The 27,370-nt window shown below is 47.6% G+C and overlaps 1 protein-coding gene across 1 annotated transcript in view; it reads left to right on the top strand.

The window, feature by feature from the left end:
* The window catches only part of TG (thyroglobulin), a 273,908-nt gene extending 247,886 nt beyond the window's left edge, over nucleotides 1-26,022 (top strand). Inside the window, exons 45-48 of the mRNA XM_003933694.4 lie at nucleotides 3,474-3,581; nucleotides 22,857-22,991; nucleotides 24,621-24,811; nucleotides 25,827-26,022. Of these exons, the coding sequence (XP_003933743.2) occupies nucleotides 3,474-3,581; nucleotides 22,857-22,991; nucleotides 24,621-24,811; nucleotides 25,827-25,933 (541 nt within the window). The 3' untranslated portion in view covers nucleotides 25,934-26,022. The remainder of the gene's footprint in view (nucleotides 1-3,473; nucleotides 3,582-22,856; nucleotides 22,992-24,620; nucleotides 24,812-25,826) is intronic.
* Nucleotides 26,023-27,370: the final 1,348 nt, after the last annotated feature.

A 27,370-nucleotide genomic window follows, 5' to 3' on the forward strand; every position in this document is an offset into this window, starting at 1 on the left:
AGAAATAAGGGCAGTGGCTTTCTGCTTGCGATTTCCTCTGCGTCATTCATTCAGCCCACAGCATGCGGTGCTTCCCTGCCCAGGGGCAGCCCTGGGGGACACGTGGGGTGGACCCTGCTACCAGGAAAGCCCAGGACAATGGGAGACCGGAGGGGTGGCCCCGACTCTTCCTAGGCCATGAGGGAGCTGTCGGAGGGCAGAGAAGCAGCATTTGCCAGAGGTGCCCGGTGCACGCTCCACCTGGAGCAGCCACTCAGCAAGTGCGCAGGACAGCCTCTCACGCTCCTGGCCTTGCGTTCACTGAGCCCAGGGCCCCCAGTCTTGGCTGCCTGTCAGGCACACATGGGGGCATTTAAAGGGTAGGTGACACACAGTCCCCATAGGGGCCAGCTTTTTTCAAATCTCCCTCAGCCGACTCTACCCTGGCCAGACTCACTTGGCACATGGGAAGCAGAGCCCTGGAGGCGGGGAGGTTTTGTGGCTGATGCCACTCCCCAGATGGGAACAGCCCAGGCTCTGACAGCCATGCACTCTCTCTCTCTGGGGTCCACTGTTTCTTGTATCCACTGCTTACACGCCTTCTTCCCATTCATGCTCAAGCTTCTCTCACTTGGGGAAGGCTGCCCAAACCCACACCCCAAGATGGTTAAAGGCTGCGGCCCGCAAGCACTGCTGTCCCCAGGGTCCCTCTCTCACAGCATGCCCCCGCAATCCCGGGGGTTGTCAGGACAGACCTACCTCCCTTTCCTAGTGCTGCATGCGCTCACTGAGGCTGAGAACTTTTATAGAAATGCACAGCAGATGCACACGAAATGATTTTTGAATAGAAATAAGGAAATAACCAGGGTTCCAGTCCTTTCTTCCTTCTGAGATCCCTAGGATGAGACCACAGTGGGACTCCGGTGCTCAGGTCACCTTTGAGTCCCCTCACAGGTGCCTGGTATTTCTCGTTTCCTTTGCAGAGCTCCCGCTCCCAGTGGGAAGAAAGGACAGGGATGTGGGTGCCTTCAGCCTCTGTGCCTCCTTGTCTCTGTCCCTCCGGGAGGTCCACAGTGACCATTTGCTTGTTGTCCCTGGGGACAAAGCCAATATCGAGGCTCAACGTCCTTTGCTCAACTGGACCCTGTTGAAAAGGGATGGGCTGGAATGTGTTAGAAATCCACCGCCCCAGTTGGTCTCTCTACCCGGGAGCCTGTGGTTTCCAACTGAAGGGTCATTGGCTCAGAATAAAACTATACCACCCACTTGGACCTTGGGTACTGAAAGGCTTTAATTTTCCATCTAATGGAGATCTTCACTTTAGATGAAACAGCCAACAGTTATTTTTGGAGGCCTTGCCAGGGCTGGACTGTAAGAACTCACAGATGTCCAGTCCCTGACCCTGAGAGGCTTATAATCAAGTCAGGGCTGGGCTGGATCGTGTTGCAGAGAGAGCTCAGGGCTAGAGATCAGAAAGCCTAGCTTCTTGCCTTAATTTTGCCTTATCTGACCTTAAGGACAAACTGCATGCTGGGCTGAGAGCTGAGACAGCAAAGGCAGCATCACCAAGGGAGGTCTCATCAGAAGACAGACTCCAGCTCTACCTTAGCGCAGGCGCGTTTTCTCTCTGCCACAGACCCTGGCTCTGTCTCCTGAGCAGTTTCCTAGGCAGTGTCCAGCCGCAGGCCTGCCAGTGTGTGACTCTTCCTGTAGGTTTGATCCCATCCCTGTCTTGCTTACAATGCCTCAGGGCATGCAGGAGGAAACTCAGTTGGCTTCATCTGTCCCCAAGATACCCACGGTGCCCCACACAACCTCAGAGCCTCACCCAGGGACACTCTAGCACCCAATAGACTCACCAGAAGCTTTTATCCCAAGGACCAGGAAAGGAAGATGGGCACCCCTTTTACTGAGGGACTCCCAGGGGTGTTATTAAACTTGGTCATTACAAAATCTCTTCCAGGTAGGGACCCTTGGCCCCACTTCCCAGCTGAGAAGATAGATTCAAGGAGATACCAGAACTGCTGAGTATCTCATCTTCACTGTGCAATGCAGATGGGATTGAAAGCCTGGTGGGCCCAGGGTCAGCCGGGGTCTGTCTGACTGCTGCCCAGCCAGGGCCACCTCTCTAAGCACACAGCCTGCGCATCAGCACAGGCAGGGCCCCACTGTTGTAAGCTGCTGCTTTTGAAATCGATTCATGCTACGCTCAAAGGCAGAGCAAATACAGAACTTAGGGTGAAAAGGGAATTAAATAATAGCAACAATAGTAAAAACAAAACCTTATAATTTGTAGTTCCTATATAATAAAGTAAATTTTGCTGTGTCGTGTGCTGTTTAACATAAAACCTAACCCCAGCTCTGCTTAAAATTGACTCACTCCCTGTAAAACCTATCTTATCTCTTCTCCCCACATTGTCAGCAAAGTTCCCAGCATCTCAAAATTCCTGTTCTTCTTGCTGACCAGCTGCAAGGTCACAGGGCAAGATAACACCGAAAGAGCATACAGCACATTTCTCAAAATGCTATTCTTTAAATGTAATGTACATCACAAGACATGTTGCAAATTAATTAGCTATTCTTTATTCTGGCTTCTGTAAAACTGTTAGCTGCTACGTCATCCTGGATGTATGAAAAGTACCCCATTTTCTTTCTCCCTTGCTCAGCCTTGGAACGCTAATCTGCTGTGCTGGTAGCCACCTTAATAACATCTTCCTGCTTCATCCTTTGCTTGCTATCCCTGGGGACAGAGCCAGTGAAAAGTCGTTGTCTCTGGTCTCCTGAATATTCTCCAACAAGAGAGGTTTCTCGGCCTCCTCATCTGGACGTTTTGGACTGAATCTTCCTTTCCGCTGCAGGATGATCAGTGGCATCCTGACCCCCCACACCAGATGCCAGTACAGCGCTTTCCACTCCGGGTTGTGACAGCTAGGAAGGCCTCCAGGCCTTGCCACACGTTTACTAGGGGAGGTAGAGATGGGGTGGCAATATCCCCCCTGCTGAGAGGTGCTGACTGGGCTGAACTAAGGGTATCACGTGCATGAGCTATCTTAGGGGGCTCTGACTTCTTTTAAAATGCACAATGATTTTACATTCCGTTCCACAGTACATTGCATTTATCTCCACTGTATATTGCATTTATGTTACTGTGAAATGTTTTGCTTCCACATCTTTAAGTGAAAATAATGTCCCAGGAAGACATTTATTACACATTTTTTTTTTGACGCCTAAAATACATCAATATGGACACCAGTTTCCAAGCCTACCACCTACCAGAGGGGATGGTGTTCTTACCATACCCTGGCTCTCCCATCAATGTGGTAGTGGAACCACTTGGAGAGCATTTCTGGGGAACTGGAGGAAGGTGTCCTTATAGGCCTGGGCAGGGGGGTTTTGGGGGCCAAAGGGGGCCCTCGCTGGGAGAAACCCTTTTCAGGTACCATTGTCCACAGAGCCATGTTTAACCAGACGCCCCCATGTTCTCCTTTCACCAGGGACTACTTTATCACCTGCCCTATAATCGACATGGCCAGTGCCTGGGCGAAGAGAACCCGAGGAAACGTCTTCATGTACCACGCTCCCAAAAGCTACAGCCACAGCAGGTAAGACACTGCAGGGAAGCAGAGAACATCAGGTAAAACTGAAAGGCAAGTCTCAGCTCAGTGACATGGGACACACCACTTAACATTTCTAAGCCTTAGTTTCCTCATCTGAGAAATAGAAATAATTGTGGTAGCCACTTCATCTCACTGTCTTGTACGCAGGGAAAAAAAAAAGTTAAATTGCAAATGATGATGACACACTTTGGAATTGTAATGTTACTTATTAATTCATTAATTTGACTTGAGAGAGGCTTTTTCATTTACTCTGTATATTTATTCCTCCAGAAACTGAGCACTAGCTTAAGACAATGACTTTCCAAAGTACAAAAAGGATTTTTTTTCAACCAAAGAAAAGTTTTATTCATGCTCGATTTATGTATCATTTGTATTTCCAGAATAGATTCAAGCTTCCTTAGAATAACATATCAGGTGCAATTAAGTCATCAAAATGAGAAAGAGAAATAAGAGGCACAAGCGAAGGAAAACCAGCAGTAGAAGAAGGGCCAAGCAGTGAGCATAGAATGTAGCCCTGAGTTTCCCATGAGCCAAGGAAAAGATTTTAAAAAGAAAAATAAAGGTTTGGGTGTCGGAGCTCCAGTAGCTGAACAAAGGAAGCAGAGAGACCAAGTGACAGGGAACACTCATGATCTCAGCTTTGGAGTGACACAGCAGCGCAAAGAGGGCAGCTGAGGACTTAGATGACCAGTGCTTTGAAGGGGGGACTGCGGGGCTCTCTGTTCTACGGCCCCATGAGCTTACATCCTGTACCATTTACCCATGTGGAAAAACCCCAGAACCCTTCCCACTGAGGCAGTGACTTCGTGCATTAAACCACATCAGATCACAGTGAGATGCCTTTAGCAAGGCTATCTACTCTCCTAGGGGAAGAAAGTAGTGGTGTCCTTGTGCTCAGCCTCCAATAAGCATTCACAGGGAACACATGTCTCCAAAAGATGCAAGACCATTCTTGTTTCATTTTCTGTCAGACTGGAAGCAAGCCCTGCTGTCTGGGGTCAAGAATATTCATCACACACATCTACAGTCTATTTGATAGGCAACAGGGATCTGGGCTGAAAAGACTGCAGCTTTAGAGATTGCGGTCCAGCCACCCCACATACCTGCTGTGCCTGCATAGGTAGTTTTCTTTGTCTCTATGATCTTCAATATCCTCACCTACAAAATAAGGCTAATAATTTTTCCTCTTAGGGTTGGCATTAACAGTATCTGGAACATGAGTTACCCAGCCCATAACAGGGCTTTACCCTGTGTTACTTAGTAAGGCAAGGGAACTCTTATAAACATACATCATTTATCGTTACAAGTAGCAACTTCCCTAGAGTAGGCTGAATAATGGCCACCTGGAAATAGACTCCCTCTCATGTCCTCCTTTCACCAGGGACTTATCACCTGCCCTGTAATTGACACAGCTGGCGATTTGGCCACCTTCTTCCCATTCCCCAGCAATGCTCTCCAGGTAGCCTTACTGCCACTAGGGGGAAGAAAGGGCGTGCTCATTTCTCCTAAGCACACCCATCATGTACCTGCTTTCCCCAAACGGACTCTTCCTTCTTTTTTTTTTTTTTTTTTTTGAGACCGAGTCTCCCTCTGTAGCCCAGGCTGGAGTGCAATGGTGCAGTCTTGGCTCACTGCAAGCTGTGCCTCCTGGGTTCAAGAGATTCTACTGCCTCAGCCTCTCGAGTAGCTGGGGTTACAAAAATGCACCTGAACGCCAGGCTAATTTTTGTATTTTTAGTAGAGATGGGGTTTCACCATGTTGGCCAGGCTGGTCTCGAACTCCTGACCTCAAGTGATCCACTGACCTTGGCCTCCCAAAGTGCTGGGATTACAGGCGTGAGCTACCGTGCCAAGCCCAGACTCTTCCATTTTTTTTTTATTGCATTTTAGGTTTTGGGGTACATGTGAAGAACACGCAAGATTGTTGCATAGGTACACACATGGCAGTGTGGTTTGCTGCCTTCCATGACAGATACAGGTGAGCAGACTCTTCCATTTTTATAGCACTCCACAAAAAAATTCCAGAGCCCAATTTTTTTGAAATGGTCACCTCTGTTTTACAGAGGAAGTGTGTCTGAGTATATTTGGGATGCCATAGTAAAATACCTTAGCTGAATATTGGTCACCTAAAGATATCAGGCCCCAATCCCTGGAACCTGGAACTGTTATCTTATAAGGAAAAAAACCTGGGCAGTTGTGATTTAGTGAAGGATCTTGCTGTGGGGAGATAATCCTGGATTACCCTGAATGCGATCGCAAGCATCCTTAGAGGTGAGAGTCAGAGGGAGATGCACTGTCTGCAGAAGGCAGAAGGCAATGTGACCTCAGAGGCAGAGACTCAAGTGATGTGGGCACAGGGAAGGAATGCCAGTAGCAACCAGAAACTGGCAGAGCACGGGGAGGGAGTGTGGCCCTGCTGACACCTTCGTTTTGGCTCAGTTAAACCAGTTTTGGGCTTCTGGCCTTCAGAATGATGAGAGAAAAAAGTTTGGATGGTTTTAAACCATTAAGTTGCTGGTGATTTGTTACAGCAGATGCAGGAAACTAATACAGTCCCTGAGGAGTTCTCATTTCCCCGAAGCATCCGTCATTCACCCGCTGTCCCCAAACAGACTATTCTGTTTTTATAGCACTCCATGAGAAATGTCCAGAATCCTCATGAGTTCTGCAAGGTTGAAATGGTTACCTCCATTTTACAGATATGAAGTGTGTCTTAGTTTATTCAGACTGCCATAGTAAATGTACCCTAGCCTGGATAATTTATAAACAGTATAAACTTATGCTCACAGTTCAGAGGCTGGAAGTCCAAGAGCAAGGCCTGGGAAGATTTGGGGTCTAGTGAGGTGCATGCTGTCTGCATCACAGATGGTACCTTCTTTCTGCATTGTCTCCTGGCAAAAGGGGCAAACCTGCTCCCTAAGGCCTCTTTTGTGAGAGCACTAACCCAATTCGTAAGGCTCCACCCTCATGACCTCGTTACTTCCTACTCTTTGTTGTTGTTCTTGAGACAGAGTTTTGCTCTGTCGCCCGGCTGGAGTGCAGTGGCATGATCTCGGTTCACCGTAACCTCTGCCTCCTGGGTTTTGCAATTCTCCTGCCTCAGCCTCCCGAGTAGCTGGGACTACCGGCACATGCCGCTATGCCCAGCGAATTCTTTGTGTTTTAGTAGAGACAGGGTTTCACCGTGTTGTCCAGCCTGTTCTCGAACTCCTGAGTTCAGGCAATCTTCCCGCCTCGGCCTCCCAAAGTGCTGGGATTACAGGCGTGAGCCACTGCGTGCAGCCCCAAAGGCCCTATCTCTTAATACTAACACACTGGGGATTCCGTTTTAGCCTGTGAATTCCAGAGGGTCATAAACATTCAGAGCATAGCAGAGTCTGAGGTTCAAGGAGTGCAACATGATTCCCTCAAGAATAAGCAGCTTGTTAGAGAGCAGCAACCCTCTAGGGGCATCTCTGAACTTCAGAACCCTTTCCACTCCAACAAGCGGTCTCTCTGCTTAGAACTAGAACTGCAACCTGACCTAGAGATTCACACAATGCCTCCAGATTGTAAGAAGAAAAATAAATGGCAGGCCAGGGTTCTGGGAAGGAGGCATTGCAGGAGAGAAGGAATGATGACGAGAGCCCTGTGGTTTGGGTGGAGATGAGGGCGCCCGCCTAATCCAGTGGTCTGTGGCCATCCATGGCCAGGGAGGCCCAGCATGGGAAAAAGTTCCTAGAATCAGCCGTGGCAGTGTCCTTCTCATGCCGGGGCTCTCCAGAGTTCACCCTCGATGCATGGCTCTTTGGTCTGGTTCTCTGCCTTTCTCACTTGTAAGGCAGAGATTACGACGAAAGATGTAACCCTCCCACAGCAGTTCATTAAAAACCTTACAAATATGCACATGCCGCCGGACCCGGGAATTCACGGTGGCAAAAAATAAGAAATGAGTCTTCTACATGAGGGTGAAAACAATCCAAGCAAAACAAAATGAAAGCATTCACACCCCTGCCGTCAGAATCAATAGTGCTTGGGCCCTACCTGGATGACTTTTATAGGCTACTGTAACAAAGTGTCCCCAAAACTGGGTGGCTTAAAGCAACAGAAATGTGTTGTCTCAAGTTCTGGAAGCCACAAGGGTGAAGTCAAGATGTCAACAGGACCGGGCTTCCTCCGCAGGCGCCAGGAAAGGATGTGTTCAGGCCTCTCTCTCAGCCCCTGGAGGCCTAAGGCGATTCTTGGCTCATAGCTGTCTGTCTTCTTCTTTTAGTATTTCTTCACATCATCTTCCTGTGTGCATGTCGGCTTCTGGATCCAAGAATCCCCCTTCATAACGACACCACCTGTATTGGTTAGGGCCTGTACTGACGACCTCCGTTTTACTTGACGACCTCTATAAAGACCCCATCTCTAAATAAGGTTCCATTCTGGGGTACTTGGCATAAGGACCCCAACATATCTTTTTGAGGGAGACACAGTTCAACCCATAACACCGCCTTTCTCTCTAAAATAACTGAATTCTGCCAAACAGCTTCTTGAGTGGCAATGGCCCAAAGTGGTCTGTTTCGGACCTGGGATCGGAGTGGTCCTCAGAGGAGCAATCCTAACTAAATGGAATCACGACCTCAGGCTCCCATGACCAGTGTGGGTTTCTCTGCTGCTGAGTAGTATCCTCATGTCCCTGCAGACAGAGTTCCACTGCAGTGACCCAGGGGACTTCCCATGAAACCCAGCCATGTTCACACAGAGACCCTTGCAACTGCCTCCCAAGGCTTCATGACTCTCCGCACCTCAGAGCCCAGTGACGCTCCTGGCACAGATAAGCACTTAGTAGGTGCTCAGGAAATCATGCTGAAGGAGAGATGGTGGGGAATGAATCCTTTCTACCTTCGTTTTTAGGCTCTATGGGCTCAGTATGGCCACCTGTGAAGTGGGAGTAGGGAGGCAGGAGAGGTCGGAAGCACTGATTCTTCACTGGGTCCATGGAGCCTGGAGCCTGAGCCTCTGTGAGGAAGGGGCGAGTCTGAGCCTCCCAGCCCCTTTCTCCCTGTTACAGACTAAGCTTTGGGTAACATTTCAAGGTCTTTCAATTTAGAAAGTATGAGAAACTACTGGACCCAGTCACCTTTAAGGCATCATTTAGTTCTCAGTTCTATCATTTTTGGAGGAAAGAGACACTCAGATCCCTGAAACATTTTGCGGTAGTGGTATTGGTAATTTTACGGAGGTAAAATAATGTCCTGGTCAAAAGCAGAGATGCTGGCATCTACTATTTTGGCAAAAACCATATCCTTGAGTCTTACCAGCTCAGTGACCTAAGGCAAGTCATGTAACCTTTTTGGTGACTCAGTTTTTTCATCTGGCAAATGGGTATAATAATAGGACCCATCTCAAAGGTGGCGACGACCATTAATTTTACATAAAACAGAGACAGGCAAGCAGTGCTAAAAGTATTCTGTTCTTCTTGGCCATCAGAACCCATTCTTGTCAACTCCCTGTGTGGATATCTTCTCTTGCCGTCACCATCACATATGGTGCCATCTATGTAGTAGATAATTGAATCAATGAATGACTCACAGAAACGAACTCATTTGATTTTTGGCAACTTTACCTTATTGTCCCAAAAAGACATCTCTCTTTCTCTCTCTGCCCTGGAGCTGTCACATCTCTCATTTTATTTCTGGCTCAAATCTACATACTTAAAATATACGTGTGTTACATTTTCCGCCATCTGTCCTGTACCTCCATTTCTGTTAGCATATATTAGCTTTCCTGGCAACAGCTAGTGGAAAAAAATACAATGAATTATTGCCTTCTTATAGACTGTTGTAAACTGATCACAGAATAGTGTGGTTTTCTTACTGTGTACCTGGATTATAGATGATATTTTCATTCCTGAAATTGAGGGCAAACTTCTGTGGGGAAAGAACAGGCATAACAGATGGAGAGGAGACAGGGAAATCAAAATCTCTAGTGTGAGAAGAAGGTGCCAGTTCAAAGATTCAGATTCAAAGAATTATAGAATATAGAAGATGAAACCGTCTAGCTCCTTCATTTTACATGTAAAGAAACAAAAGCCCAGCGATGTGAATGGATCATTTCCTCTTCCCCAAGCCAGCAAGTGGCAGTCTGGGCCCATACCCTGTTCCCTGCCATCTCTCCAGTTTTCTTTCAATAGCACCCACTTCACCCTAAATCCTATTGAGTGCCTACAATGGCCAAGTCCACTTCCTAGCTGTGTGGCCTTGGGCAAGTCACATAACGTCTTTGAACCTCCATGTAGCCTCACCTATATCTGGAGAGAGTAACAGGCCCTGTTCCTTAGGGCAGTAGGAGGGTTTGGGGGATAGTGCCTGCATGGTGTTTAGCCCAGAGCCGGATCTGGGTTGTGTGTCTGAATGTGTCTGCATGTGAGCACATGTATGTGTGTGTGTCTGTGTGTGCATTACCTGGCAGCTTTGATTTCCAAGGCTACTGATGAGAGAAAAAACTCACCAGCTTTCTGCTGTCCATCTCTGCTCACTGGGAAAACGTTGAGCCAGTTTCTCCCATGGTCTGTCTCTGGAGCCTTCTGATTTAGGAAGTGGAATTTCCAGCAGGGCCTGTAATCCAGGCCTTCTCCATGGTGGCACTGTTGACGTTCAGGACCAGATGACCATTTGCTGTGGGAGGCTGTGCTGTGCATTGACGGATGTTTAGCAGCGCCCCTGGCTTCTGCCCACCTGATGCCAGCAGCTCCAGTCCCTAGGCTGTGCCAACCACAAATGCCTCCAGACATTGTCAGATGTTCCCTGGGACACAATCCTTGCTGACTGAGAACCACTTCTGGGATCTGTTAGAACTGAAGTTATTACTAATGGCACCAGAAAGGAGGCAGCAACCCCTCTCCCAGACACTGGCCCTGTATCAGTGCAGGGTATCCCCCTGCCAGGATGCTCTCCGTGGCCCCATGGAGCCTCCACAAGCAGATAGAGTGCCACAGAACCAGAGGGGTGGCTTCAGTCCTTCTTTGGCACAAAGGTGAGCTAGAAGGCCAACAGGCCTCCAGATTCACACACAGAGGGGCCCTGGCCAGCTGCCTTCTCCCAGGTCTGAGGCCCTAGACATTCTCTCTAATGCCTCCTGTCACTTGCCCAGGTACCTCCCAAGGCACCACCTGCATATTTTGCTAGGACCCTTCACTCCCTGCCCATCTCCAGCATTTTTATCTCTTTGACTTGCCAGTGATGTCCTCCTCTATAAATGGCCCCTTTCAAAGGAAATACTGGCCTTTGAAGGTGTGGGTATCATTCCCAGGAGGAGCCCCATCTGTTTCCTCTGCTGCTCATGAGCATAGGACTCAGACTCTGTGGCCCCGTTTGGGGACCCCACTCCCAGCCCTGGTCTGTGCTCTGGGCCCCTGCAACTGTGGTAGAGGATACTGGTTTGTTCTCTGCTATCCCCTGTCTTTCGAGGGCTCTGCCACTTTCTGTATGCCTCTTTAAGCATCGGTTTCCTCATCTGGGCAGTGGAGCTGACGGTACTTATGCCTATTATGAAATATGTCAGGATTAAAGAAGACACACAGACAGCCTCACTTCTGGGCCTAGCTGCCTGGCAGAGAGTGAACACTTCTTTGGTGAGCATTACTAATGCTGCTTCCTGTATTATGCTGGAAGGATCTAAATTGGAGCTCAACAGGTCCTTGGAAGAAAGCAACCACAACTGGAGTGGTTTCTGGTACCAGCCATTGCCTGAGGAGCTGTAGCCACTTCGGAGTGGACGTGGAAGCCTCTCTCGTTTTAAGATGCCTGGGGGGGCTGGGCCAGCTGTGGAGTTCATGGTTTCTATGGCAGTTCATCATGAGGCAGAGGGTGTGCTAGGACACTTGAATAGTGTGCTGCCTCTGGGTCTTTCTTCTGAAGGCCTTGTCCTCCAGGGTACTGGGATGTCATTCCTACATCTCAGTGGCGTGGAAGACGTTTCAACAAGACTACCTTTGACTTTTCTTTGAATGGAGGCATGAGGGCTGGGGTATGGCTCTTGGGATTAACCATCTTCTCAGGCTCCACGGAGGATGTTGGACTGGTCTTTCATTTTGGCAGAGGCAGCCCAGTATAGTGAAACAGCACATCCTTTGAGAGTAAATCCACTAGAGTTTTAATCCCGTATCTATCATTTATGAGCTGTTTGCATTTAAACAAACCCCTTTACCTCAATTTCTTCACTTATAAAAGAGGTATAGCTATACCTACTTTAGAGTATGGATATTCAAGGTAATGTATATTAAACATCTGGCTCATTGCAGATGCTCAGTGTTAGGTATATAGGGTTATTTTTCTTTTATTAAAACTAAGTCCCTGAGAGAGAAAACAAAACAAAACAAAACATTCAAAATGACTCAAGAAGCAATAATGTTCCTTCTTTAGAAGTTGTCTCAGCCCTGGAAAACAAAGCTGTAAATTCTAGACTCAAGGCATTTTATACACCACTCCATTTGCATTCTAGACATTACTGTGCATTCCAGAGGCTAAAGGCTTGTTAAAACATTCCAGATTCAAAATATTATCTTTTTAGTTGACTGTCTTGGCAAGTTTGTTAGAATTAACACACCAAAGAAAATATTAAGTGGATAGATTATTGAACTGGATCCATCAGCCTGGCTACATCCTGTGGAATTATTTCCCAGTGTAGATGAAAATAAATCATTTTCTGAAACTGCTCACTCCAACTCCTTGACATAATAGGGTTTGCACTACATATCTTCTTCAACGTTGATTTGACAGATATTCACCTAATGCCTTCAGTGCTGCAGATCCCTTTCCAGGTCGTAGAGATAAGAAATCTGCAAGGCAGAGAAGAGCTGCCTTCTTGGGACTAAGACTATAGTTACAGATGGGGCTGATGGGCGTCTAGGAATAGTGTATAAAGAACAGATGGCTGGGTGCAGTGGCTCACACCTGTAATCCCAGCTCTTGGGGAGGCTGAGGCGGGCGGATCACCTGAGGTCAGGAGTTCCAGATCAGCCTGACCAACATGGAGAAACCCTGTCTCTACTAAAAATACAAAGTTAGCTGGGTGTGGTGGTACATGTTTTTAATCCCAGCTACTCGGGAAGCTGAGGCAAGAGAGTCCCTTGAACCCCAGAGACGGAGGTTGCAGTGAACCTAGATTGCACCATTGCACTTCAGCCTGGGCGACAAGAGTGAAATTCTCAAAAAAAAAAAAAAAAATAGACAATACACACATCAATATGCAGCATGTGTTCAGATAGCAGCGCTAGGAAGGAGGTCCACTAGGGTGCCATGGTCAGTAGTAAGAAAAGAACTTTCTGTAAAGATGACATTTGAGCTGAGAACTGAGAAATAAGAAGGTGTGTGATCCTCACTTAGAAGTGAGAAATCCCAAAAGAAGGATCATCAAAGGCCAAGGCCCTAAGGTGGGAAAGGGCTTGGCATATTTGAGGATAAAGAAGAAGGCCAGGGAGCTGGAGCATTACTAATGCTGCTTCATGTGTTATGCTGGAAGGATCTAAATTGGAGATCAACAGATCCTAGGAAGAAAGCAACCACAACTGAAGTGGTTTCTGGTACCAGGCATTGCCTGAGGAGCTGTAGCCACTTCAGAGAAGATGTGAAATCCTCTCATCTTAAGATGCCTGGGGTCTGGGCCAGCTTTGGAGTTCATAGTTTCCATCATGATGAATAGAAATTCATCATGAGGCTGAGTGTGAGCTGTGACACTTGAATTGTGGTGCTTGAATTGGAGTCTGTTGAGGAGGAGGAAAGTGGTCGAAGGTGCATGGGGAAAAAATGGGTCTTGTAGTTCCCATGGGAGTTTCTAAGCTGTGGCTAGTGGAGAGATAGTATTTTATCTGAGTGAGTTGAGAAGGCATTGCAGATTTTTAAGGAAATGTATGTAACGAATAGTGGTCTTTTCAGTCATATCCAGAACGACTCACTGAACCATCAAGTGTCTTTTAAAAAAATAATAGAGTGTAGAATGTCAACCTTGTTATCCAATGTGGTGGTCAGTTAGTCAGAAAACTCAATGAAAAAGAGAACTTGTGAAAAATGAATAAGGTAGGTGTGGTGCCTTAAACATTTCATTTTAACTTTAAACATGTAAATCTGCATCCCCTGGCCATTGTTTTGGTGCAGGGTAAGAGGGTTAAGCTGGAAAATGCTGTTTGGAGTTCTGCCTTTAAATTTCTTGCAAAACCATAAACATAGTACATGATTTATGATTTACAGTCTGGGGTCCTTGAAAGTGGAGTATCTGCATGGTATTCAATAAATTCAGTTAAATATAAAATCACAGTGACTTGGACAGTTGGGTCTTGGTAAGCACACAACAGTTAGAATGGAAGTTTGGGGCTTGGAAAGTTCATTTTTTTCTGGGCAACAGTTATCATACTTTATAGAGAGAATAAAATTTTCAGGTTAATCTAGCAGGTTAGTTGAAAACTTTGACTCTACTGTGAAATAATGTATCGTACACTCTGCTGAGCTTTAGAAAGTTAGGGAACTACTGCAGATCCCTCCTTTGGGGCTGGGGCAGGACTGCGCTATTTAGCGTGCATTCGGGAGCTTATTTTTAAAGGGTTACATAGCAAATTCTCTTGTAAAACGCAAGCCATTTGTAAAGCAAATAAATACTTCTCGATTAATTCATAGGCAGAATCGGAACTTTTGCATATTAGATTTGCCCGACAAGAGGCATATTTATAAGCTTCTAATCATAAGTTATTTAACACTTCCACTGCTTCTCAAAGAAAAAAAAAAAAAGCCCAGAAAGCAAAGGGAGTTTCATTCCTCCCTGTTCCCTAATTTTTTTTGGAGAAAGCTATCAAGAGATGCTGGCTGAGGATAAGAAAGGGAGTATATTTTATGAGGATGAGGTCAACAGACTTCCTGCAGACAGAACAGAATAGCAGGGCCTGAAATCCCTGCAAGCACAGGCCCTCAAATCAGTCCATTCAGATGGGCTGGAATACAATGGGCCTTTTCTCCAGTGCAAGCCCCTTCACAGCATTATCAGCAGCACAGCTTCTGCCATGCAAAACGGTGTCTTATCTCTGTCAAGAAAGATCCCCCTCACACCCTCACTTCATTATAAGGAGAACCCAGGCTCAGCCCACCTCCCCAGCTGAACGCACTGTCAGGTACATCTCTTTGGAGACAATGCCTCCATCATCTTGTTCCTGGTAAGCCCAAACCCTCGTGGATTATGGCTGCTGATTGCAATGCACAATCTCTGCAATGTGGCTTTTGGGTCGCTGGGATGCAAGCTCAGCCTCCCTGCAGGTCCTCAGCAGCACCAGCAGGATTAATGACGAGCAGGGTGGCTGACAGGTAAGCTTGGCGACATTATGGGAAAACGTTCTGTCTCTCCTGGACAGTTGCAGTGACCCTAGGATTTCCCAGTTCTAGCCTTTTTTTCCCCCACACCTCTAGTCATCCTTGTAAAAGAAATGCAACTTACAACTCATTGGCTAAGAAATTTCTAGGGTTCCCAGCCCTTTTAAAACATTATCCTCAGTTCTTCAGGTCTAGGCTGTCACACCTTTCAAAGAATTAGAGCCCAGTAGCCTTTAACAAGCATGTAATTTAGTGGTGTTGAGACTTTGGATTTTTCTGGACTAGAAAAAGTTTCAATTGCGCTTCTCAGCAGGACCTGTGAGACCCAGCACCCTGAGGACCGTTTCCTGCCGCATGAGCCAGCCGCCACCTGCCCTGGCTTTCCTTATGCTCAGTCACACCCCTTGTCATTCCTTGCTCCATACGGAGCACAGAACCCCCTCCACGACAGCACAGTGCTGAGTCGCTCCCCACGTGCCCTCCCTCGCCTCCTCCACTCACTAGCCCTACTCATCCATCCAGACACAGGTCCACCGCGGCATCCTCTCTCTCGCTTTCCATAAACTCCTCTCCATTTTCTGGCCTGGAATAAACAGTATTTCATTTCTCTCTCTTCTTACGGTACTTGGTAAATAATTCTATCACTTGATAGATACCTACCTATCCTACAACTCACAACATTTTATTTTTGAAAAGCAGTGGTTTACCTCACTTTCGTGTTAGCATGTGAGCTTCTTAGCAGAATGGCCACCTTTTGAGCGTCGGCATCTATCCAGAGGACGGCGCACAGTAGGCATTCAGCAACTGTGGGCAGAGGAGGTTCTTAGTCTCAACACTCCTTTTCTAATTTGCCACAGTCCTCACTGGATGGTATTCAAATCCGAAAACAGAAACACAAAGCGTGTGTGTATGTGTGTGCGCATGCACACACATACACACACACACACACACGCACACACACACACATACAGAGTCATCCGCAGAGCTCCGTGGCCAGTCAGTTCTTTGCACAGTCTGGTTAAATGTAACTTTATCAACATCACAACCTTAACTCTTCCTGGCATGGCAACTTACAGATTTTAAAGGAATTTACATCCACTCCGTCTATGAGCATCCAGTGATACCAGATGGGTGGCTGAATGGGGATAATCAGACCCATTTTACTGACAGGAAAATCAAGGCTCAGAGACTCAGTGGTGGAAGTAGGACTCGAACCCAGCTTGCCTAGTTTGGGCACGTAACATTCCCAGGTCCCAAGTCTGCCCCTCCCTGTGAGAAAGAGAAGATTCAGCTCTGGTCTGGACATAGGATGAGCAGCTGTCAGGTGAGGGGCAAGTTCTGCTGCAGTGTGATTAACAAAAACAGCAGATGACGAGTGAAAGCTAAATGCAGCCAGCCTGGTCGTATACTGACACAGCCACCACGGGTTTGGGCCTCTGATTTATCAGTGATCAGAACAGCAAAGAGCAAAGAAGCCACATCAGCACACATGAACTGCCTTCCCCCAGTCTGCGAGCACCAGGGCACTCACTTGAGTCTCTCCCTTTACCTTGTCGGACCCTGGTGTGTTCTTCCGGGTCCCCTTCTGCTGCTGTATCCAAATGGAACCCTCAGCCAGTCCTGGAACCCTCAGCCAGTCCCCGGAGTCGCTAAGGGCTTAGTCCTCTAATCCCAGATCCCCTCTTCAGAGGCTCCACTGTTTGTGCCTCTTCCAGATGTCCCTTAAACTGCTCAAAATAACTCCTGCATCCTGATAGAGATCAGCTCTGCTAAGGAAAAAACAAAGCAGAAATCCTCATACACAACAGGCTCTCAAATTAAACAGATGGGATGGGCTGGAATGCCAGGCTGTTCCCCCAGAGCAGTGTTCTGTGGCCTTTCCAAGGTCACAGACAGTGGTGGCCTTGAGCTGGTTCATGTAAGTTTACGAAAGCCGGCGGTACACATTGCTTCTCAGCGCCATGGTCAGTGATGTCACTTTGAAATTGGCTAAGGTGGGAGTATTTACACTGTAAAAACAGACAAATATTACAAATAGGATTTCCTTTTCCCCAGAGAGTCGATGATTAAACTTTTTTCTCTTTTTGAGACAAGGTATCACTTTGTCAGCCAGGCTGGAGAGCAGTGGTGCAATCATGGCTCACTGCAACCTCGACCTCTTGGGCTTGAGTGATCTTCCTGCCTCAGCCTCCCAAGTAGCTGGGACTATAGGCACACAGCATCATGTCCAGCTAATTTTTGTATTTTTTTGTAGCGATGGGGTCTTGCCATGTTGCCCAGGCTGGTCTTGAATTCCTAAGCTCAAGCGATCCACCTGCCTTGGCCTCCCAAAGTCGTGGGATTATAGCCATGAGCCACCACGCCCAGCTGATTATTAAATATTTATCAGCACATGACTTTCTTGAGAATGTGATGGAGGATACGAAATGTCCCTCAGGAAAGACACACCTATACGCTTCACATTTTACATGTAATTTTAGGGACCTTATAGAACTCCCAGACCCTACAATGGGACCTCCCCAACTCCCTGTGAGTTAAGAACCCCCACTCTTTTTTTTTTTTTTTTGAGACAGAGTTTCGCTCTTGTTACCCAGGCTGGAGTGCAATGGCGCAATCTCGGCTCACCCCAACCTCCGCCTCCTGGGCTCAGGCAATTCTCCGGCCTCAGCCTCCTGAGTAGCTGGGATTACAGGCACGTGCCACCATGTCCAGCTAATTTTTCATACTTTTAGTAGAGACGGGGTTTCACCATGTTGACCAGGATGGTCTCGATCTCTTGACCTCATGATCCACCCGCCTCGGCCTCCCAAAGTGCTGGGATTATAGGCGTGAGCCACCGCGCCCAGCCAGAACCCCCACTCTTAAGCTTCCAGATGTCTCTCTTAGGTAATCAGAAAGGAAATAGGTATATGAGCCAGAAACTGGGTCAGAGATATTTAAAATATTTTATTAGTAAACGTTGTTCAGTGTCCGAGATAAGCATAATTGTGTCACCATTTTTCAGAGGAGGACACTGAAGTCCAGAGACATTAGACAGCTTGTTCAAGATTGCACAATCGTCAGTGACTGAGCCGAGGTTTCCAAAGAGCACTCTGGCCTTACAAGTTTATTTCCGTTCACTAGAACATTTGGAATGCAGCTTTCTCTGGAGGAAACAGTAGACCAGGCTGTTGTGGTAGCCGTTATGCCCCTCAAAATGTCCAAGTCCTACACACTGAAACCTGTGAATATGTTACCTTCCATGGCAAAGAAACTTAGCAGGTGTGATTAAGGTTCAAGACCTTGAGATGGGAGGTTATCGTGGTAGACTTGATTTAGTCACCTAAGCAGGGGAGTGCTCCAAAGAGTTGCAGCATGAGAAGGACGTGGCCACTCTGAGGATGAAGGAAGGTTCTGATCAGAAGCCTCTAGTCGCTGGGAAAGGCCCTCAGTTTGTAGCCAGCAAGAAAACGGAGACCTGGGTCCTCTGCCTCAAGGAACTGAATTCTGCCACCAACCTGAGTGGTCAAGGGAAGAATTCTCCCCAGAGCTTTCAGAAGGAACGCAGCCCATGCACCCTTTGATTTTAGTCCACTAACAACCATCCTGGATTTCTGAACTCCAGACGTTGTCAGAGAGTCATTTGTGTTGTTTGAAGCCACTGAATTTGTGGTAATTTCTTAGGGGAGCAATGGAGAACTAACACAGCCAGTTTTCCGGAAGGGCCTCCTGAGAAGCAGGAGTTTCACCTTCCATCGCGTTGTGAGGAGGAGGACTAAGCCCCAGCGGGGAGAAAGTCAGCCAGACATCACTGGAGGAAGAAAGAGGAAGGGGCCCTGTTAACCCTGGGCCTCCTGGCTGCTCTGTGGCCACCGCACAGGGAGTGCGGTGATTGAGAAACAAGACAGCTTCAACAAGAGGGCAGTGAGGCCGCCAGAAACCCATGCAAGACACAAGGGGACCGCAGACCGCAAATCTGCAGACCGAGGCTTCAGTCCCGGCATCACCACTACACAGTTATGGGGCCTCGGTAAGAAAATGGCCTCTTTGAGCCCAAGTTTCCTCCAGAGTTCAGAGGAGTAATACCTATTCACAGGGTGGATGAGATAGCAAGGGTGAAAAACATTCATAAACTACCAACTTTGGGTTTATGTGAGAGATTGTTTTTATTGTCATTGTAATGACAACTTCTCTCTGCCTGGTATTTTTTGTTTTGTGATCCTTTTCCTAATAACTTACATCACGAACACTTTTAAGGGGTCCTTAGTCCCCGGTGCACAGGTAGACTCTGACCTACCGGGGATCCGGGGCCTGGGAAACGCAGGTTTGAGCTCTGGCTCTCCCGTATCTCGGGCCTGTCCCTTTCTCTGTCTGAGCTTTCAGCTGTTACCTGGAAAGTGTGTGAGTAGTCACATTCACTTCTCCAGCGGCCCTTGATTGTTGGTCATCACAGCTGCCAAAGATCTACCACAGTGCCTGGCACAGCACAGGTGGGCTGGAATTGGGGGCTATGAGCAGATGCCGGGTGGAGCTGGCTGCAAAACAGGCCACTTTGGCCACGGCAGAATCCGAGGCTCTTTCCTGAGCTCCTCGCAGTTACTTCTGACATTGCACAAGGGACTTAGCTCTTTGGGTCCCAGGATCCTACAAATCTCAGTGACACTCACTACTTCCTGCTCCCCTCTCAATCAATAGGACACCTTCTTCTTTAAGAAGGCCTTGGATACTTGAGAGAATTGTAAAGAGATGCCACACTTGGTGACCGTTATTCTCCTCTTCCTAGTCAAGCTGTATGTCCTACCTGGCTGCATACTGCTTCTATGATGCCTTCCAGTGCAGTGGCCCAATATTGATGCACAATAACCTAATCATAATAATAGCAAACATTTGTAAAAACACTTCTTTTGGCCGGGCGCAGTGGTTCACTCCTGTAATCCCAGCATTTTGGGAGGCCAAGGCGGGTGGATCACTAGGTCAAGAGATCGAGACCATCCTGGCCAACATGGTGAAACCCTGTCTCTACTAAAAACACAAAAATTAGCTGAGTGTTGGAGAGCGTACCTGTAGTCCTAACTACTTGGTAGGGTGAGGCAGGAGAATCGTTTGAACCCGGGAGGCAGAGGTTATAGTGAGCCGAGATTGCGTCACTGTACTCCAGCCTGGGTGACAGAGCAAGACTCTGTCTCAAAAAAAAAAAAAAAAAAAAAAAAAAGAAAAGAAAGAAAGAAAAGAAAAAAAACACTTCTTTTAGATAGGGCTTTCATGTGCAATAGCTTATTCTATCTGGTATTTGATGAAGAGGAAGCTGATGCATGGAAAAGTCAAAGGATGCATCCAAAGTTACAGAAGCTGTAAGTTTCAGAGCAGACTCTCTTATGAGTGATGAGTTTATGTTTGTTTTTCTATACCCTGCTGCCAGTCACGTGTATGCCTAATGACCAATCTTCTGGCCAGAGTAGGAATACTGGCTCTCAAATCCTGAGGCCTCAGAGTTAGGGAAGGACCCCTGAACCTCTGCTGTCACCACAGTCCCCAGCCTGAGAAGAAAACGGGCAACAAGAAGGTGCCTTCTTCACTTGAAGTGTTCCCCTTCAAAGCCCTGAGCCAGAGGGTCCCTTTTCCCAGTCTCTTGGATAATCACAAGGAATCTCTTGGAATCTTAGCCAGAGTCAGACTGTCTATCCACGAATCATTGCACTTCATAGAATTTCACCTCCACACTAATTGCCTTTATCTGGGAACCACTGCGGTCTAGTCATTTCCTGGAACATCTGTCTGCTGGCTACCTCTGCCAGCAGGGATGAGAACTGCTGGGTCAGAGTTGCTTCCAGGAACATAGACAGTTGATTGCATCAGGAGGTGAACCGATGAAGTGAGAACGAAGTGGACCACATTTTATTTCCCTTTTAAATAGCTACTCCAACACCGTCTCATTTTGATCTTCACAGCAGCACTATGAGGTAGGGAGTTGATATGGCTTGGCTCTGTGTCCTCACTCAAATCTCATCTCAAAATGTAATCCCCAGAATTACAATTACAGGGAGTCAGTGGCAGGTGATTGTGTCATGAGAGCAGTTTTCTCCACGATGTTCCAGTGACAGTGAGTGAATTCTCATGAGATCTGATGGTTTTAGTAGTGGTGATTTCCCTGCTCCCTTCTTTCTCCTGCTGCTTTGTGAAGAAGGTGCTTGCTTCCCCTTCACCTTCTGCCATGATCGTAAGTTTCCTGAGGCCTCCCAAGCCATGTGTTACTATGAGTCAATTAAACCTCTTTCCTTTATAAATTACCCAGTCTCAGGTATTTCTTTATAGCAGTGCGAAAACAGACTGATACAGGAGTTACACACCCATTTCATAGATGAGAAAGTAGGAAATCAAGGAGGCCAAGTAATTTGTCAGACGTCACCCAGCTTGAACGTGGAGGAGCCAGGACCCAGGCATGGGAGAGCCCCCAGGCCCTAATGCTTTTTGTTACCATCGTGTGTTCTGGAAACCTCAGCTTTGATCTGACTCTGCTATTCACTTACTCTGTGTCTCTGGGCAAATCAGGAAACTGCTAGAGACCTAATTTTCTTGGTCTGTAAAATTAGAGGCTGGCTTTTGCAATAAGATCGGGCCAATGACCAAGTTAGCAGGCATGGTCTCCACACAAGACCACTCTGATACCAGCTGAAAATGCAGTGATTTCCCAAACCACTCTCAGGCTGGATAATTCACTGGAAGGACTCAGAATTCACTAAGAGCTATGACACTCACCACAGTGATTTATTACAGGGAAAAGATACAGATTAAGATCGGCCAATGGAAGAGAGGCACAGAGCCCAATGGAGCTTCCAAATGTGAAGCTCCATTGTCTCCTCCCTGTGGAGTTAGGACACATTACTCTCTGCACTGAGGCTCACCCCAGCATGGGTATTCAAAGATTTATTGGAGTTCCATTACATAGGCATGATTGATTGACTGATCAATTGCCATGTGATTACTCTCAGTTTACAGGTTGTCTGATACCATGTGACCCAAAGCTCCCACACTAAATCACATGGTTGTTCTTTCTGGCACGGCCAGTCCCCACCCTAAGACTGTCGGATAAGGCCATGTCCACCCTATGATCCAGTGTGGCCAGCCTCTGCCCAACTCCTAACAAGTATGACTCACCTTCCAGAAGCCAAGGGCAAAGTCCAGACCTCTCTCTGGGCAAAGCCAAATTCTTTACTATGCAGTGGTGAAATCCTTTCTGGCTCTTCACTCTAGCATGCTCCCCGGTTCACAATGCTCACTCCATGGCCCATGAACCAGGCTCCTCAGCACCAGCTCCAGCTCACGCCATTCACATCACTGGACTGACTTCTAAGCCATCAATCTCACCTGGCTGCTGCTTCCTAGACATTCAGTCCAGACTAGCATGTATTGATTGAACAACTCCTCTCTACCAGCCACTGTGCTGGGATGGGCTCCATGGATAAAAGTTGTCCTTGAAGAGTTGTGAGAGTGTGACTCGTATATGCACAAGAGCTAGTGCAGAGAACGGGCTCAAATACAAGCTACTTTCATGATTGCTTTTTCAGTGACTAGATGAACACTGGTATCCAGTGATACCATAAGTATCATGGTTAGATATGATCAAAAACTCATTGTGTTGGGAAGTTTCTTGCGGGCATTTATTTCCAGAGAGTGAAGTGTTAGGCATTGGTCTCACTTCAGCCAACAGACATGCCCCCGATGTGTCCCCAAGGGGCCACTGGACTAAATTTAGGCCAAGCCACATCTTCACTAAACTGAGCACTGAACAGGACCCTTAAACATGATGTAAAGAAGGGAAGGCCTCTGGTTTGGAAGAAGGTTGGTTTTTGGTTTGTATGTTTTTTGTTTTGGAAGAAATCTTGGTTTCTGGTTTGTTTGCGTTTTGGAGTCGTTGACTTCTTCCTGACCTTTTGCTGCTGCTTTTCCTCTGTTTTCTCAGCCTGGAGTTGCTGGCGGATGTTCAGTTTGCCTTTGGGCTTCCCTTCTACCCAGCCTACGAGGGGCAGTTTTCTGTGGAGGAGAAGAGCCTGTCGCTGAAAATCATGCAGTACTTTTCCCACTTCATCAGATCAGGGTAAGTGGGCCTTGTTCAGAATTCTGTTACTGTGCTCTTCCTCCCCTTCCTTCAAGCAGAATGCAAAAGCCCAGTTTATATTGATGGACTCACCCTTTTTTCCCTAGACATTACAGTCACCAGCCACTGGCTCCCTGTCTCGGTCACCCTCTCCTAGCCAAAGCTGCTTCTGCATACATTAATCTTCATGAAGAAAAGCTCTGATTATGCCAGCTGCCTTCCATGACTCTAGGTCAGGGTTTCTCAACCTTAGTGCTGTTGACATTGGGAGCTGGATAAGTCCGGGCTGTGTCCTGTGCACTGTAGGATGTTTCACAGCATCCCTGGCCTCTAGATGCCCACTAGATGCCAGTGGTGCCCACCTCAGCCCAGTTTTGAGAACCAAACATGTCAGATGTCCTCTGGAGGGCAAACCACTTGGTGGAGAGCCACTCTCTCTCCATAGAGGGGAATCCCAGTGCCGTGGATTTTCAGCTCAAGTTGAAATGCTCAGGGCCCTCCTTTATTCACCTTGAGGCTCTTCCTCTTTCCTGCCTGCCTCTACTCCAGTCCAGTGACTATACTCTCAGTCCCCACCTACATAATTGGTTCCTGTGCTTTCCTTTTCCTGCTATCATCATCAGATAACAGGCTTTTCACTCTACCTCTCCCCGGTTCACAATGCTCACTCCATGGCCCATGAACCAGGCTCCTCAGCACCAGCCCCAGCTCGGGCCATTCCCACCACTGGACTGGCTTCCAAGTCATTATTCCCACCTGGCTGCTGGCTAATGTGCATGGATTACCTAGACTGTGCCAGGTTCCCTGGAAAGGTAAAAAGATGTGAAAGTCATGGCCCAGTTCCCAGCTACTAATAGTCTGAAATCATAAAAATGAACCATAATTCAAAGCAGGAGAAAATAAAGTTTTATGCAGTTTGTTGTAGGAGGTGAGCAGAAGAACACATTTCTTCTAATTAGGGTTTTAGAAAATATTTCACTGAGGACGTCACATTTAAACTGGGCCTTGGAGGATGAATAGAATATTCAGATAAGCAAAGGGGAAGAAGGCACTTCCAGGAGAGGAGGTCTGCGCACATGCAGCGGTGATGAGAGGACATGCCTTGTCTGGGAAGCGCCAGGTGGTTGCAGGGCTGGCATTTGGGCTACACACAGGACATGCTGGAAGATGGGCCTGGACAGCAAGTTTGGGAAAGAGCCAGTATCTGAACAGATGCCATATCCCCTTTATGGGCAGCTGGACTGCAGATTCACCCTCCTGCCCAGGCCTCGAACAAACAAAGACATTCCAAAGGCTAGTTCTGGTGTCTAGATCTGAGGATATCAGGAAAGAGAAGAGCATAGTGATCTCCTGAACATTCACAAAGACAGAAGGGCAGCGAGAGGCCCTGGGTGATGCTACCAGGTCATGACCTCAACACCTTTCCTCTCCCAGAAGTGGCCTAGCTTTGCGGTGCCGTAGTCAAGATCACAACCCCAGAAGCCGGATCTGGGGGGTTCACATGCAGCCCTGACACTTACAGATACCTGAATTGTCCCTCAGATATCAAGGGCAAGTGGGAAGTGATTCAGGTGTTGAAAGGAAAGACAAGTTTCCCTCATGGGTATTTCTTTCTTCTCATTTTCCCAGAAATCCCAACTACCCTTATGAGTTCTCACGGAAAGTGCCTGAATTTGCAACCCCCTGGCCTGACTTTGTACCCAGTGCTGGCGGAGAGAACTACAAGGAGTTTAGTGCGCTGCTCCCCAATCGACAGGGCCTGAAGAAAGCCGATTGCTCCTTCTGGTCCAAGTACATCTCGTCTCTGAAAGCATCTGCAGGTAGCAAAGCCCTGGGATAGGCAGGGGCCAAGGGGAGGGGGCTGGGTCTTGATCTCAGCATCTGCTGCACTCCCTGCACGAGATCTGTGCTGTGTGCACTGGAGCCAGGGGTCACCAGTGCCAATGGCACAGTCCCTTCCCATGAGGTGTTCATGGTCTGGGAAGCTCTGCATTGCCAAGGGTCTCCTGATCTGATGTAGGGCTGGAAGGAGAAGCAAGAGAGGCACAGGAAGAGGGCAGTGGGGTGACTGGGAGGGAAGGTCTTTGGGGGTTAGAGTGATGAACCAGCCTCAAAGCTTCCAACCTAGAACACTGGTACAAGAAGAGAAGGGAGTGTTTGGAACCTCACCCTCACAGCCCTTGAAGGGCTAGGTGGAAAATCTTGGAGAGGCAATTCTAGCCAGGGGCAAAGTGGGCATTTCTACCTCTTCCTGTTGCAGAGATGTTAAGGAGAGAAAATAGATCATAATGAAGGCACTGGGAATAGAGAGTAAACACAGTGCTCTTGGGAAGCTTTGAAATAACGGGTGTGAGTGACACAACCCAGGGATGCCGTTCCACTTTCCGGAGGCCCTGATGGAAACTGTTCCTGGGCGAGTGGGAGCCCAGGGGAAGGAGGATTCACTCCTGGAGGCTCTGGGAAGGGTCCCCAGGAGAGGTGATGCCTGGGATGTGGATTTTAGAATGCCAGGAGTTTTTCAGGTGCAGAGAAATGGGAGTGGGCCATTAAACAGGGAAGGGATCTTGTCCAGCACATAGTTTAGATTTTCAACTGTATTTTTAGATTCCAAGGCCAAGTGGCTGTCTGCTGACAGTGAACCCAAGTACCATCATACCCTTAGCATGTCCCTACAGCCAGGGGATGACTCTGGCACCTCAGTGGCTATGCCTCTCTAAAGGGCATTAGCAGGAAATGCCCACTGGGGGCTGGGGTCTCTTTGGGCCAAAAGGAACGGACCAGAGAGGAGAAGTCCTAGCCTGGTTTGGACCAACCCTCCTTGCCCACCTGTTTCAGATGGAGCCAAGGGCGAGCAGTTGGCAGAGAGTGAAGAGGAGGAGTTGACGGCTGGATCTGGGCTAAGAGAAGACCTCCTAAGTCTCCAGGAACCCTACAGCAAGTGACCAGCCCCTGAGTGCCCCCAAAACCCCACCCAAGGCTGCCAGCTATGAGCATGTTTTTCTCTAAAATAGCCACTTACCTTCAATAAAGTATCTGCATGCAGTGAAGCATTGCTGACTCTGATTTGTGCATCCAAGGCAATTCTTGGGTAACACCAACTTCATCTTAATCCTCTTGCCAAGGTTTGAATCCCAGGCTGCTCTTTCCATGCAACAGATGTTTATGAGCATCTGTTGCGCACCAGGCCCTGTGCTGCTTGCTGGGGAAACGACGTCAGTAGCCTAGAAGGAGAGGATGCTGGGTAAAACGTGGCACAAAAAAAATGGATCCATCAAGAGCTGGCCCCGGGTAGCACAGTCCCACCTGAGTGGTGGAAAAGGCTCACTCGCGAAGGTTCCAGAGTGGAGATAAAAGACCGACTGGAAAGGGTGCAGTGGTCCAGAGAGAAGCGGTGCACTCTGAAGCAAGATGGTGAGGATGGAGACGGGGCAAGAAACAGACTCCCAGGCCCTGGAGGAAGTAGAATTGATGGAACTTGGTTAAATGTGAGAGGGAGTTGGCACAAGGAGATAGAATTACCCCAAATTGGATTCCCAGATAAGCGATGTTCGCCCTCCTGAGGGACACACTTTTAAGGCAAATCTTCCTTTTAACACTTTGTCTCTCCACCCGCTTCACACACACTTCACACAAAGTAAAAGCAAGTGGAGCTGGTTAACAGTCTCGTTCGTTTAGACAGCATGCCATAAAACGCGTTTGTACCCATCATCTTATTTGAGTTCAGAACAAATTAATGATGATTTGTAGGTTGGGATTATTGTCCTAGCTTGCAAATGTGGAAGGAGAGGCTCAGAAAGACTTACACTATACCTATATTCACACAGTGAAGATGAGAAAGATCAGAGTCCAACTCAGATTTTCCCATTTCTCTGTTTCCATGCACTGTATGGACTATAAATTATAGGCTTGGGCCATGTTATGTGTCCTACAAAACCTACTGATAGCACTGAAAGTCCTGAGTAGCCTCCAACTTGCATTTTAGGCTCTGTTAGGATGGTTCAGTGAACGCACCTAAATACTGAACTCAAAGGCCTTAACTAAAGGAAACTCAATAGGTAGATGGTCCCAGGACTGGTTGATTGGTCAGTGTCTCAATGATATCATCAAGAACCCAGAGTCTTTCCAATCATCCTCTTTGCCATCTTCAGCACATGAATGATGTTTCAATTCACTGACACATTATGGCTGCCACAGCTCCAGACATCACACACAACCCACAACAGCATCTCATGCTGGAGACAAATGGGGAAGGAGCTAAATGGCTTTTCCCCCAAGGGCTTCTTTCTTTTTTCAGAGGAAACTTTTTCTCCCAGAAGTTCTCAGCAGAATTCCCCTTACATCTTTTTGACTAAAACTAAGTCATGTGCTTCCTTTTTTTT

Source organism: Saimiri boliviensis, chromosome 15 (assembly GCF_048565385.1).
Source record: "Saimiri boliviensis isolate mSaiBol1 chromosome 15, mSaiBol1.pri, whole genome shotgun sequence".
NCBI lineage: Eukaryota > Metazoa > Chordata > Mammalia > Primates > Cebidae > Saimiri > Saimiri boliviensis.